The sequence below is a fragment of the Cervus elaphus genome, chromosome 18 (assembly GCF_910594005.1).
Source record: "Cervus elaphus chromosome 18, mCerEla1.1, whole genome shotgun sequence".
Taxonomy (NCBI): Eukaryota; Metazoa; Chordata; class Mammalia; order Artiodactyla; family Cervidae; genus Cervus; species Cervus elaphus.
In genome coordinates, this window is record NC_057832.1 from 83745400 (window position 1) to 83760584 (window position 15185).

General features: G+C 48.3%; 1 protein-coding gene across 8 annotated transcripts in view; it reads right to left on the reverse strand.

Annotated features, from left to right (window-relative positions):
• CCM2 (CCM2 scaffold protein) overlaps positions 1-15185 on the reverse strand; it is a 51492-nt gene that overhangs the window by 2443 nt on the left and 33864 nt on the right. For all 8 annotated transcript variants that reach the window (XM_043872020.1, XM_043872017.1, XM_043872019.1 and 5 more), the window contains 5 exons: positions 7225-7308; positions 6549-6732; positions 2561-2697; positions 1580-1715; positions 238-295 (listed from right to left, as the gene is read on the reverse strand). In XM_043872020.1, coding sequence (XP_043727955.1) covers positions 238-295; positions 1580-1715; positions 2561-2697; positions 6549-6732; positions 7225-7308 — 599 coding nt within the window. The remainder of the gene's footprint in view (positions 1-237; positions 296-1579; positions 1716-2560; positions 2698-6548; positions 6733-7224; positions 7309-15185) is intronic.

Below are 15185 nucleotides of genomic sequence, written 5' to 3' on the forward strand. Positions count from 1 at the left end.
AGGGGCTGAGACAAACAGGAGGCCTGTCACGGAGGAGGTGCTCGGGGAAAGACAGAGAAGGGCATGTGCAGGGAAGGACCCAGAAGGGGCCAGCAGCCTAGCAGGGTCTCAGTGGGGCGATGACAGCACTAGCGTGACCCAAGGAGCCGATGCACTGGGAGACTCCTGAAGCTGGGGAAGGGAGGTGGGGCCGGGCAGCTTTATGGGCAGCACTGAGACCCAGGTAGGGGTACTCACAAAGTGCTGGCTTCCGTCTCATATGGCTCCTTCATGTCCACCTTTGTGGAAGAGTCATCTGTGCAGGAAATATAGAACACAGAAGCTTCTGGTTATGTGGGGGAGGGGGCCCTGAGCCCAGTAACCACGTGCTAAGCAGAAGAGGCAGAGCCCTGGCGGTGGGGAGCCACCCAGGCCCCTGGGGTGCACCCTTTGGGCTGCACCTACACCTGCTTCTCCTGAGATGCACCACCTGCCGTGGGTCGGGACAGGAGCCAGGACAATGCTCTGGTCCCTGAAGATGTGCCAAGTGGCGGGGCTGAAGCAAGCTCCCCAGTGGCCAGAACAAGAGACGCTTCATCAGTAGACAGTGAACATCCCTGTCTACTTTGTGAAAACTCATTCAGCTGTATACTTTCGATTTGTGTGTATCTTTTAGTACAACAGTATATTTTTTAAAAAAAAATGCAAGGGCCAAAGCAACCACACTAAAGCTGAATGTTTAACTATAGCTCAGTAAACCACCTGCCGCCCACTGGGGCCTCAACCTTCCCACCTGCCCATGAGGACAGACTACCAGCCTCACCAGGCTATCTTTGTGGGGCTGCAAGCAGCTACAGCACAAACAGCGAGATGAGGACACAGCCAGGGAACCAGCCCTTCATCAAAGCACCCCTGCAGATTCGTGTTTACATGCAGAGGGTTCTGTGCTGTTCACGGGGATGTGTGAGCTGCACTGGAGGGTGTGGGGCTGCACTCCTCTCCACAGAGAGACCAGCGGCCTCCAGCCCTGGAGGCTACCACTGAGCTGTCTCCAATATCTTTCTTCCTGTTCCCCTGACAGAAGCCACGGATCCTCAATAAACTATTTATTTGAAAAGTCGATGCTCCTGGTGTTTACAAGACTGAGCTTCAGTGGGCTACATGTAAACGAAGCGTGCTGTGAGCTTACAATTCCCAGAAACACTCCCTGGTGCTCTGAGCGCCAGTCCCCCTGCACCACCTTTGGGCTCTGTGCTCTTCCAGCCGCCGCCCCCACCCTGCCCTGGGCAGCCTGCACCCTGGAAGGGGCCCCACACCCATGGTGCAGGGAGCCCCTCCCAGCCCTCACTTTTAAGTTTGGTACAGTGACTTTAGCCACCAGTGGTTCCAAAGTAAGTGTTCTTGGCCCCCAGAGTTATGCAGGAAGCCACCAGGGGGCCTAAAGGAGGGAGTGGGGAGAACACGTGAACAGTGAAGTCTGGGAATGAAGGGTGCTGACTCAAACTCTGCCCTGGACGGTGGCCACCAAAGTGCTATTCTGGCAGGAGCTTGCAGCAGAGCCCTGGTGGGAAGGGGAGAGGGAGCCCAGTTGCTCACGTACCACTGTGAAGGGATAGGTGGTGGGTGGGTGTCGAGGCCCCATCAAATATGGCTCTGTCCAGGAAGTCGATGGTGGACTCCGTGTACACGATCTGGAAGACCTGGCCAAGCAGGGAGCACAGCTCTTCCGCGGCAACCTGCCAATGGAGGACAAGGCTGAGCCTTCCAGGCAGCTTCCTGGGCATCCGACACCTCAGATGCAGAACGAACACCTAGAAACAGGGCCCACTGTCTCCCACTGCCCACCAGGGCCACAAGGATGCCAGCCCACACCCAGGAGGCTCTCTGGACCTGCAGGAGCATCACCTCTGTCCCTCCTCCTGCACTGCTCTCCCACCCACAGCCATCTCAGCACCCGTGACAGCCTCAGGAAAAGGGCAGAGAGCGGACAGCATCCGAGCCAGGGCACATGGACAGCATTCCTGACACCGCACAACCCTTCACACATGCGCTGTCAACGCGGGTCCCACCTGGGGAGGCTCTTCCCCCGAGACAGGGGGCAACATCTGGAGGAGCTCCCAGTGGGGACAAGCCAGGGAGGAGGCCCCAGAAGGAAGAACTACTCAGGTGGAAGGTGGGCAGTGATGAGGAGGAGGGAGACTCATCAGAGGCTGCCAAAGACCACCATCCCTGCTCTGGTCTTACTAAAGATGTGAAAATTAAACAGAAGGGTATCAGGGGGCTCCCTGAGGCTGGCAGCTCTATGGTGGGCCTCAAGCCACTCCCCCAGAGTCTTCCCCAATGGCACAGCTTGGTGTGAAGACCACAGCCCCCACATGGGGGAGGGAAAGGTGGGGCCAACGAAGAAGAGAAGAAGGAACCAGCATGGAGGTATCAGACTGGGACTCAGTGGGACCTGGGTCAGGTGGTGGGTGGGGCTGGGGCTGGAATGGGTGGAGCCTGGGCAAGCTATGGGTGGGGCTGAGTCAGGATATGGGTGGGGCTGGGAAGGGCCTGGGTCCCAGGTACCAACCCTGCTCACCTTGCTCTCCGCAGCCAGGATCACCAGGCAGCATGCCTCTACAGGCCCCACTCCGCTCTCCGACAGGGAGCCTGTGGTGAGGCCTCGGGAACTTTCTGCACACAAACTCTGGCTGGGGGAGATGCCGGGGTCCTGGGCTGGGAAGTCAACACCATGGCAGGTTAGGGCCGGTGTGGGAGCTCAACGGCAGGCTCTGGGCAGCCCCTACCTGACTCAGGTGGGGACAGACCGAGCCAGGAAAGCCCCCGCCCTCATCTTCCCTTCACAAGAGCACCCTCCCCTGCCACTGCCCACTCAAAGCCATCACCTTAACATGACCTTCTAGCTTCTCTGCCAAAGACAGAGTGAATATCTCAGACAGAAACTGCCAATATTTAGCTGCTTCTGATCTACACAAAAGAAGGTATTCACAGAGTTCTAGTGACAAGCTTAAGACACAATCCTGACAGGAGAAGAGGAAACTGAGGCAGAGCGGGCAGAGGGCTGCGTCCGAGGGTGCATGAGGGGCAGAGCCCAGGTTGGGATCTAGCCATGAGAGCACCCGCCTATTTGTTAACACTACACACCACCGCCTCCACACACACAAGGTCTCGTAGGACGTGAGGGGGATCCCTGAGGCCGGAAGTGGGGGCTGTGGCCCAGGGAAGCTTCTGCAGAAGCGGGCTCCAGGCAGATCCATGGAGACACACCCGAGAGTAGGAAGTGCCCGGGAAGGGTGGAGCTCCCCTGGTGCCAGGATATCTCAGGGCAAGCCCAGCCCAGCAGGGAGACCACCCAAAGCTCAGATAGTGCTGAGACAGGACCCCAGCTAGGAACAGCCAGACTCTGGGGTGCATGGGCTGGCAAAGACCAGGGCTCTGTAGAACAGAGCTGGTGGCACCCCATGTGGAGGCTGAGCCCCATGAATCCCACTGTCAGACCCTGACTGTACCATCCCACGGCCATGGGCCACAGGCGCTGAGCTGGGACCCAATGAAAAGCACCCACAGGGTCTGAGAGTCAGGACAAAGAATACTGTGAGATTGCTCACTAGTGACTGCTACAGTGACCACACTGGCAAGATATTCTGGGACATTTTAAATAGCTTTATGGCTCACAGCCGTGGCTGCTCCCAAGGAATCAGGTGTGTGGCTCCGAACCCACGCACAGCAAGCCCAGCAGCATCCATCCCCAGTCCCACAGGCTGTCCCCACAGGTCCCGGTTCAGATCCACTGCCCACCTTCCCATGTCCACAGAAACACCCCTTAATGAGACATGTCCTCAAGCCGTGATTGCCACACAGGGCCTCCTGCGGCCAGACCTAACCCCGACCCCCGACACCACATTGTCCCCAATGCCAGCACAGCCCAGGCCAGAGGAGGCATAAAAGACAGGCCCCTGTGTAGGAGGCACTCAGTAAGTGTTAGCTACCACTGCCAGTGCCAGTGCTGAGGACAGCCACGTGCATCACCTCAGACACAGCCACTTGCTGTGACTAGTGCCTCTGAGAGACTGAGAGGCCCCCGGGGCTGGTGACTTCCCTCAGGAAGAGCTGCTAGAACGAGGAGGTCCCTCCGGAACACAGAATGGAGTTCACTCTCCTTTTAACTGGAAAGCTCTCAAAGCCCTGAGGGGTCCTGGTTTTCATCTCTTTTTGGAAACCTTCTCCTGTGGTGCTCATTCTGTCTCTTAGAAAATCGGTTACTCATTTTCCAGACAATGTGTTCTACAATTAACACTGAGAAATGTTCTGGACACAAGAAACCCAGGGTTAAGCTCCCCTCCCACCAGCCCTAAGGCCTGTGGCCCCCAGCCAGAAGCACTCGCCTCACTGTTTGGTCCCCAGGGAGGCCCCATACCACGGGCCTCCTGCAGGGACAGTCCCCATGCAGGGAACAGCAGTCACCATGGTGCTGGGCAGCACTGGTGGAAGCAGTTACACAGTTCCTCAATCAATCAGCCACCATCGAACAACCGGGGGACCCTGCCAAGTCACCCAACCCACCTGCTCTCAGTGAGTCCACCAGAAGGTGGAAGGAAACAGAATCCTCCTTACAGGTTTCTTGTGGAGACTAAATAAGATCATTCATGCCACATGCTTTCTACTAGTTTGAGACATATTAAATTGCATTTTTTTTTTTTGAGATTAAAATGGTTAAAAGTTGGCAGCTTTGTGTTGTTCAAAATAATGCCTGTCATTAAAAGATACTTGCTCCTTGGAAGAATAGCTATGTCAAACCTAGACAGTGTTTTAAAAAGTAGAGATACCACTTTGACAACAAAGGCCTCTACAGTCAAAGCTATGGTTTTTCCAGTAGTCATGTGAGAGTTGGACTATAAAGAAAGATGAGTGCTGAAAAATTGATGCTTTTGAACTGTGGTGTTGGAGAAGACTCTTGAGAGTCCCTTGGACTGCAAGGAGATCCAACCAGTCCATCCTAAAGGAAATCAGTCCTGAATATTCATTGGAAGGACTGATGCTGAGGGTGAAGCTCCAATACTTTAGTCACCTGATGTGAAGTGCTGACTCATTGGAAAAGACAGTGATGCTGGGAAAAACTGAAGGCAAGAGGAGAAGGGGCAACAGAGGATGAGATGATTGAATGGCATCACTGATTCAATGGACATGAGTTTGAGGAAACTCAGGGAGATAGCGATGGACAGAGAAGCCTGGCGTGCTGCAGTTCATGTGGCCACAAAGAGTCGGACATGACTTAGCGATTGAGCAACACCACCACTACTGAACACAATGAAGGGAAATGAAAAATAAGCAGAGCACAGAGGGGACCATGCTCACAAGTGCAGTATGACAGAACAGGAGTGTGTGTGTGTGTGTGTGTGTGTGTGTGTGAGAACAAGTGAGCATTTGTGAGTGTGTGTGGGACCTGAGTGTGTGAGTGCATGTGAATGAGTGTATGTGGGTGGGTGCTACGAGTATGTGTGGTGTATGTGTGTGACGGTGGGGGGACACTAAGCCACAGCCATACAAAGTCAAGGGGCTATGATACACTCCGGCCGCCACCTTCACACACCCTTCCCATTACCTGTGCAGGTGGCCTGCCGCATCCCCACCAGATTCACGGGCCCTTTAATATGAACTTCCTTGAAGCTCAAGGGGTCAGTAATGAGAAAGCTCCTCAGGGCCCTGGCTCTTAAAAAGCCCTCAGATCCGTGTGGACTACCGACCTCAAGCAGAAATACAACTTTCCCTTTGCACTGCCTGAAGCACAGTATGTGGCCCAGGCCGATCCAGCTGGCCACCCTCACACACCGCCACCAGCCCCCTGAAAATGCACGACTCCAGGGGGCAACCCAGCCACTGCCAGTGCCTAAAGGAGCCCAGGGATGGCGTCCATGCTACAGTGACAACCTGAGAATCCACCCGGGAAGGGCACGGAATGAGTGAACCGTGACTGCTCTCCTCACTTCTCAGGGACTTACGCTGGGGCAGAGATTCTAGACCCTGACAGAAGCTTGTCGGGAAGTGCCAAGTAAGGTGGCACTGTACCCTCGTCAGGTGAGGGGAGTGGGCCGGGTGACAGGACTGACGGCTCTCGGGTGCTCCTACAAGGACACGCTCAGAGCGTCTCACAGATCGAGAGCTCCTTGCCGGTCTGGTCTCCTCCCCACACCGCCAGCACTGGGAAGACGGTGTGGCCACAGGAAGGCCCGAATGTTGGTTAGGCTGAGCTAAGGCCCCACCCTCAGCCTCTGGAGCCGCCTGCGCCCAGGGTGTCTACCAGGCTGGGTGCCAGAGGCCACTCTAGCATCCCCCAAGGGGGTTGCACCGAGACAGTGGTTGAGCTCAGGACCCAGAGACCACAGCCTCCTGGGTCACTGCCCTTCTCTGGAGAGAGGGCTAGTTCCCAGGCACAGCAGGCAGCAGTTGGCTGACCCAACATTGTAGAAACTTGTCTCCAGAGTGCCATGAAATCCACAACGCACACCTCAGGACAGAGGTGGGGGCTGCTTCTGGCAAGGACTCTCCTGCCCCACCCCCGGTCATACCTGTCTTCAGGACCACCAGGTGTGAGGCGTCATCTCGCACGTAGGACACGGCAGCAATGTCATGGATGGGGACCCTGAGGATGGTGTCCTCCCCGTCCCTCCAGGCCAGCTTGACGTTGTAGGCAGACAGACTGATGACAGCGTCATGCTCCTGGGTCAGGTGTCCGGGGAGCTGGTGGGCTCTCTGGAAGGAACCACACGGCATCAGAAACACAGGGCCACGGGCTGCCCTGGGACCCTGCATCATGTGTGGTGCATGCAACCCACACAGCCAGTGCTGACAAGCAGGGCGCCACTCCCATGCTTGCTCCCAGGACACTGCTGTGTTCAAACCACATGGAGGGTTCTTCTGGAACTGCCTTTAGATTTGGACCTGTGGGGTGTGGTTTGGATATCTTGAAAACGTGAATTTTGAAAACAATCCAAAACCACAAGGAGCAAGCCTGGAGAATAAAAGTTAATGTTCAGACTGAGGAAAAGTAAGGCCAGGGGCCAAGTGCACGCTTAACATGATGGGATTGGGTCACCCCTCATGGCCATAAGGGCCCAGGGTCAGAGGGCCGAGAATTGGTATCAGAAAACAAGGGTCAGAGGTCAGAGTTAGGAGGTGGAGCAGGCTGAGGGTCAGAGGTCAGGGATGGGGGTAGAGCAGGCTGAGTCAGGCAGATGGGGTTACCTTTGCATTGTCTATGAAATGCAGGATTTCGGTCCTACTGGAAGGATTCAGGTATCCTGGTATGGACGTTAACTGACCTAAATACTGCAAGAAAGTGGAGAGAGGAAGTGCCATGAGCAAGGGAAGGTGAGCCAACACCATCAAAGGCCATAGAACATCGCAAAAGCCTTGTATATTCCCACCACAGGCTGGCTGGCCGCAGTCCCAGCTCACAGTGGGGGCCTCCTCTAGGCAGTGTGCTCCAAATTTTTAGTAAAATTTCTACTGGCTGAGGAGAATACTCCCACACTTCCCACCACACTGCATCAATGTTGTCATCAAAGTCCTGCAAAGGACACCTCAAAACTAGTTTGGTGGAATTTGTATACTAAAAAGGCAGATAAGAGAACTCCCTGGCAGTCCAGTGGTTAGGACTCTGGGCTTCCACAGCAGGGACCCTGGTTCAAACCTACAAGCCACATGGTGCGGCCAAAAGATAAAAAATAAAAGGATAAGACAAGAATGGCTTGTGTTTCCGGATCACAGTTGGAAACTGCAAACAATAGCTCTGAACAATCTGCTAAAAAGGAAACGTATTAAATCATCAAGGGCCAGGCAGCTGAGCGATGAGCACAGAGAAAAGAAGTGACAGGAGGCCATGAAGCATTTGGCTAACAAACCTCAATGACTAGGGTCTTGAGTGTGGCGCGGACGCAATGTGAGTTGTGCTCACATCACCACCAACTACCACAGGTGTTAAATGTGCTTTAATGGGTTACACTGATTCCTCTCCAAGACTAGATCTCTTACACTCGACACTTCTGCTCCTCTAACTCTAATTTTTAAGGTTGCTGTTAACAGAATGACAATGAACTTTGTGTACCTGGTTCCACATGTAAAGTCGTCACTACTGTTCTCACAAGAAAAGAGCTGAACAAATGAACATGTCTTCTCATATCCATCAGAGAGTAAGGTCACAAACTGCTTCCCCCAAAACTGGAGAGAGCAACACGGGACAGAGAATCACAGCCCACAGAGAGAAACTAGCTGCAGGTGGGCAGGCGTATCGGAAGGGGGCTGACCAAGGGCTAGACGTGGGCTGACCAAGGGCTAGAAGGGGGCTGACCAAGGGCATGGATGAGCTTAAGACACAACTCTGGGGCCAGTCATACGGGTCCCAGGCTTACTTGAGCTCTACCTCCAGGAGGCCCCCCTAGCCAGGATTCTCAGAAGTTGTCTTCAGCTTCTGGTGGGGCGGGGGGAAGAAAGCACTTCCAACTGTGACTGGTACTTTGCTCTCTTCAACAAGGGCCTTTTCTCAAGGAAAACTATTTGACCAGGGCCTGACCCACTTGGGGAAAGGTAAATACCAACTCCAGCCCCCCAGCAGTTCTGTCCCTCCTAAATAAGACGTGTGTGTGACGGTCACAGCCCAGGGGCACAAGCTCACTGGACGACAGAGACCTACTCATCAGAGGGCTAGTGCGCTCCCCTCCCCAGCAACCCCACTGCATCCACGGGCGCCTGTACAACAGGAGATAACATGTATCGGACCCTTTTAATGGCACACAGCTGCAGCCAACAGTAAACACAGCCTAATTCCTGGCCACATAAATACATAGCCTCTTACGGAAGACTTCTTTACCTCAGCTCCTCTCACCTGAATCACCACACCCAGCTTTCAACAAAAAATTACAAGGCACGCTAAGGCAAAAAACACACTGAACAGACAGGACAAGCATCAGAATCAAACTCAGATACAGCAGAGGTTTTGGAGTGATCAGACCAAGAATTTAAAACATCTATGATTAATAACTCCAGTATTCTTGCCTGGAGAATTCTATGGACAGAGAAGCGTGGCAGGCTACAGTCCATGGGGTCGCAAAGAGTCGGACACAACTGAGTGACTAACACTTAATTACTCAGCCTGGTGGCTCAGATGGTAACAAATCTGCCTGTAACGCGGGAGACTCACGTTCGATCCCTGGATTGGGAAGATTCCCTGGAGAAGGAAATGGCAACCCACTCCAATATTCTTTCCTGGAGAATTCCATGGACAGAAGAGCTTGGCAGGCTACAGACCGTGAGGTTGCAAAGAGTCAGACACGACTGAGTGACTAATACTTTCACGATTAATATGCTAAGGGTTATAATTAAGTGAACATCATCCAAGAGCTGATGGGCAATGTAAACAAAGAGATGGAAATTATAAAAAAATCGAGGAGAAATGTTAAAAACCAAAAACATTACAACAGAAATGAAGAATGCTTTGGATGGGTTCATCAGCAGATGGACACAGACAAGGGAAAAATCAATGAGCTCAGAGATATGTCAGTAAAAACTCTCAAAACTGAAAAGGAAATGGGGGGGGTGGAGAAGGAAAAAACAAACAAAAAAGGAACAGAATATTCAAAAAACAGAAAATTACAAAAGGTATAATAAACGTGCAATGGGACTGCCAGAAAAAGGAGAGGAAAAAAACACAGGAAGGGACTTCCCTGGTGGTCCAGTGGTTAGGACTCTGCACTTCTACTGTTGGAGGCCCAGGTTTGATCCATGATTGAGGAACTAAGATCCCACAAGTTGCATGGCACAGCCAAAAAAAAAGAAACACAAGAAATACCTCAAGTAATAATGGGTGAGAATTTCCTCAACACCAAAACCACAGACCCAGTAAGGTCAGAGGACATCAAGCAGGATAAACAGCAAAACGAAAAACAAAAACAAAAAACTGCATCTAGGCATATCATATTCAAACTGCAAAAAAAAATCAAAGACAGAGAAAACCCTGAAGCCACAAGAAACCAGCAAAGAGCACCTTACCTAGGAAGAAGCAGGAATAATAATATAGCAACAACTGTATCAAACTTGTCCTCAGAAAACATGCAAGCAACAGAAGAGTGAGATACTAAAGCACTGAAAGAAAAACCCACCAACCTACACTTCGGTATCTGGTGAAACTTCAAAAGTGAAGGGGAAATCAAGATTTTCTCAGACAAACAAAAATTGGGGGATTTCATGATTACTTGGCAGGAAATGAGAACTTATTCGGAGAGAAGGGAAATGATTTGGTCAGCAACTTATCTATTTCAAGGAAAAAACCTAAAAGAAGAAATATATGAAGGTAAAATAATACCTTCTACTTTTCTTATTGTAATTGACCTAAGAAATAACAGTTTGTTCAAAACAAAGATTGTAAGATGTATTCAGTGATTATAGCTTAGGGTGAAGTGAAATGAATGATAATACATTATATGGGACAGAGGGAGGAACTGGAAATATTTGGTTATAAGGTACCTGCACCACCTGTGAAGCAAGGTAATGTTATTTGAAAATGGATTTAAATTAGATATAAATGTATTTTGCAAACCCCTGGGCAACGACTAAAAATATTCATAAAGAAGTAAAACTGATATGCTAAGAAAGGAGAAACAATGGAATCATACAAAATGCTCAAATAAAATCATATAAAGGGGACTTCCCTGGTTGTGCAGTGGATAGAAATTTGCCTGCCAGTGCAGGGGACACAGGTTCAATCCCTGGTCTGGGAAGATTCCACATGCCGCAAAGCAACTCAGCCCATGTGCCACAACTACTGAGCCTGCGCTGTAAGGCCCATGAGCCGCAACTACTAAAGCCTGTGCACCGCAACTACTGAAGCCTGCACGCCCTAGAGCCTGTGCTCCGCAACAAGAGAAACTGCTGCAATGAGAAGCAGGAGCAGTGCAGTGCAGAGTAGCCCCTGCTCACTGCAACCAGAGAAAGCCTGCACAAAGCAACAAAGACCTAGTGCAACCAGGAAAAAAAAGGGGGTGGAAGACCAAACAAAGAACAAGAACAACAAACAGGAAACAATTACAAATATGGTAAATATTAATGCACTGATATCACTTTAAGTGTGAACTGTCTGAATATACCAATTAAAAAACAAAAACTGTCAGACTGGAAAAAAATTCAAAATACAACTATCTTTTGCCTACACAAACCTACTTTAAAGAGAGGTGTTAAATATATACATAAAATAAAAATGAAGTCATGTCACTAAGACATAACAATCCTTAATGTATATGCACCTAATAACAGAGCTTAAAATTCACATGAGGCAAAAACTGAGAACTACAGGGAGAAACAGATGAATCAACTAACACAATCAAAGACTTCAACGCCCATCTCCTCTCACAAATAGACAGATCCAGCAGGCAGAAAATGATTAAGGATGAAGGTGAACTCAACCTTCTCAATCAACTGGATATAACTAACATTAACAGACTACTTTATCCAACATCATTCAAAAGAATACACATTCTTTTCAAGTTTACATGAACATTCACCGAGATGGAACATATTCTGGGCCATAAAGCACACCTAAATAAATTTAAGAGAACAGAAACCATATAAAGTATATTCTCAGATCCCAGTGGAATTCCTCCAAAGACACAATCTACCAAAATTCACACAAGAAGAAATGGATAATGTGAATAGGTATGAGCTATTAAAGAAACTGAATCAATAATAACTTCTAAAACAGAAAGTATCAGGCCCAGACAGGTTCCCTGATGAATTTGACTTAATATTTAAGGAAGAAGTTATACCAAGTCTCTATACTCTTCCAGAAAATGAAAACAGAGAAAATACTTTCTAGCCCATTCTATGAGGCAGCATTACCTTAGTATCAAAACCAAAGATACTGTAAGAAAGGAAAGATCAATATTTCTCATAAAGAGATAAAAAAAAATCCTCAACAAAATATTGGCAAATCCAATTGAAACAATGTTTAAAAAGAGTTATACACCAAAAGCAAGTGGTATTTATCCCAGATATGCAAAGTTGACTCTACATTCAAAATCATTTAATGTGGCCTATCACATTAACAGGCTGAAGAAAAATCATAATATCAAATAAATGAAGAAAAAGCATCTGATTGACATCTAATAATCATTCATAACAAAAACTCAGCAAACTAGAAACAGAGGGGAATTTCCTCAACCTGATAAGGAGCATATACAAAATCCTTACAGTTAGTATCAATACTTAATGGCAAGAAGTTCTAAGATGGCCTAAGATCAGAATAAGGAAAGGATGTCCCCTTTCACCACTGCTTTTCAATACAGTATTGGAAGTCCTAGCTAATGGAATAGGACAAGAGAGGGAAATAAAAGGTATTGACTGGGAAGAAAGAAATCAAACTTTGTTTGCAGAGGCCTCTCTGACTGGGGAACCAAGCAGGCAGGTCACTCTGGGGATTATCAAATGCAAGGAAGGGAAACACAGAGGCTTGAGTTGGTTCACCACCTGCTGTGCCTGGCAACCACCTGCCCACACAGAGAAAACTGCACAGAGAGGAGAGGAACTAGCAGAAGCTGACACGGGGCACAGTGGCAGATACAAGCTGAGTCTAAGCACAGCCAGTTCTACTAAACTTCAGAAAAGCTGCTTCCAAAAGCTGTTCAGTGAGTGCTGGGGGACTCCATAAGAAAATGCATACTTATTCTGAAAAGTTTTAGAGTTTATCCTTTCTAAGGTGGGGGTGAGGGACAGAAAATAAAACTAAACTGTGTATTGGGGCTTCCATGATAGCTCAGTTGGTAAAGAATCCGTCTGCAATGCCGGAGACCCCAGTTTGATTCCTGGGTCGGGAAGATCCGCTGGAGAAGGGATAGGCTACCCACTCCAGTATTCTTGGGATTCCTTTGTGGCTCAACTGGTAAAGAATCCACCTGCAATGCGGGATACCTAGGTTTGATCCCTGGGTTGGGAAGATCCCCTGGAGAAGGGAAAGGCTACCCATTCCAGTATTCTGACCTGGAGAATTCCATGGACTGTACAGTCCATGGGGTCACAAAGAGTCAGACACGACTGAGCAACTTTCACCTCACTTCATTTCAAACTGTGTATTTATTTCCCAACTCTACAGGGCTGAGAATCCAGCCCTCTGACAGAGCAGTTTAGAAATAAATAAGCAGCACATCTAGTTACTGGCTCATACTTAGCTTGTCACAAATGAACATTCCAGAACATTTCTACAGATGTACAGTTAGCAGAGAGAGGTCTTTCCATGCAGGCCCTTGCATATCTAGCCTCACACTTCCTGATTTCAAATCTTACTACAAAGCCACAATAACCAATAGTGTGGAACTGGCATAAAGACAGACATACAGAGCAATGAAATAGAACAGAGAGTCAGAAATAAACCTTCACACACAGTATCAGTTGACCTCTGACACAGGTACCAAGACCATTCAATGGGAAAACGACAATCTTTTCAACAAATAGTACTGAGAAAACAACATTCCATAAACAAAAGAATAAAGTTGGGCCCTCACCTAACACCTATATACAATATACAAAAATTAACTCAAATGGATCAAACACCTAAAACTCTAAGACTCTTAGAAGAAAACACAAAGAGAAGCACAGCTTCACGGCATCAGGTGTGGCAATAACTTATTGGCCATGATACCAAAAGCACAGGCAGTTACAAAACATGGAAACACCTCAATTCGTGACAGAAGAATGGATAAACCAAATGTGTTATAAACAATGGTATTACTCATTGTTAAAAAGGAAATTCTGACACATGCTACAACGTGGATAAGTTCAGTTCAGTTGCTCAGTCGTGTCTTGACTCTTTGTGACCCCATGAACCACAGCATGCCAGGCCTCCCTATCCATCACCAACTCCCGGAGTTTACCCAAACTCATGTCCATCGATTTGGTGATACATCCAACCATCTCATCCTCTGCTGCCCCCTTCTCCTCCTGCCCTCAATCTTTCCCAGCATCAGGGTCTTTTCAAACGAGTCAGCTCTTCGCATCAGGTGGCCAAAGTATTGGAGTTTCAGCTTCAACATCAGTTGTTCCAACAACACTGATAAACCCAGGCACAAAAAGGCACACACTACATGATTCCTCTTATATGAGGTATCTAGAGTGGTCAAGTTCACAGAGACAGAAAGCAGAACGGTGGTTGCCAGACGCTGCGGGGACAGAGAAATGGGGTTACTGTTTAACAGGTTCAGAGTGTCAGTGTGGCAAGGTGAAAACAATTCTGAACATGAACAGTGGTAAAGGGTGCACAGCAACGTGAATGTTAAAACCATTCAACTCTACACTTAAAAATGGTTAAGATGGTAAATTTTACATTATGTGTATTTTACCACAATTTAAAAAAACTTTTAATGGGGTGGGGGGGAAGCATAGGCAGTAAAAAAAAAAAAAAAATATGATAAACCAGACTTCATCAAAATTTAAAACTCTGTACATCAAAGGACACAATCAACAGAGTGCAAAGGCAACCTACCCAATGGGAGAAAATAATTGCAATCAGATATCTGGCAAGAAGTTAATACCCAGAATATACAAAGAACTGTAACTCTACAACAAAAAACTAACAACCTGATTAAAAATAGGCAACAGACTTAAATAGGCATTTCTCCAAAGGAGATACACAGATGGCCAACACATGAAAGGATTCTCAGTATTGCTAGTAATTAGGAAAATGCAAATCAAAACCACAATGAGGTATTACTTCACACCCATCTGAAGGGCTACTCTCAAAACAGAAAATAATACGATGATGAGGACATGGAGAAACTGGAACCCTAGCACATTGCTGGTGGGAATATAAAATGGTTCAGTCGATAAATAAAACAGTATGGTCATAACTTAATAAAAAATAGAATTAATCTTTGATCCAGTAAGTCCACTTCTGGATATACATGTAAAAGAATTCCAAGCACACATTAAACTCTTAGAAGAAAACATAGGACAAAAGCTTTGTGATGTTAGATTTGGCAATGACTTCTTGGTTATGACACCAACGGCACAGGCAACAAAGGGAAAAACAGACTGTGGAGTTCAATCAGACTTTGAAATTTTGTACATTGAGAGACACTATCCAGAGTAAAACAGCAACCAAGAGAATGGAAGAAAATATCTGCAAATCATCTATCTGACAAGAGAACTCCTAAAACTCAACAAGG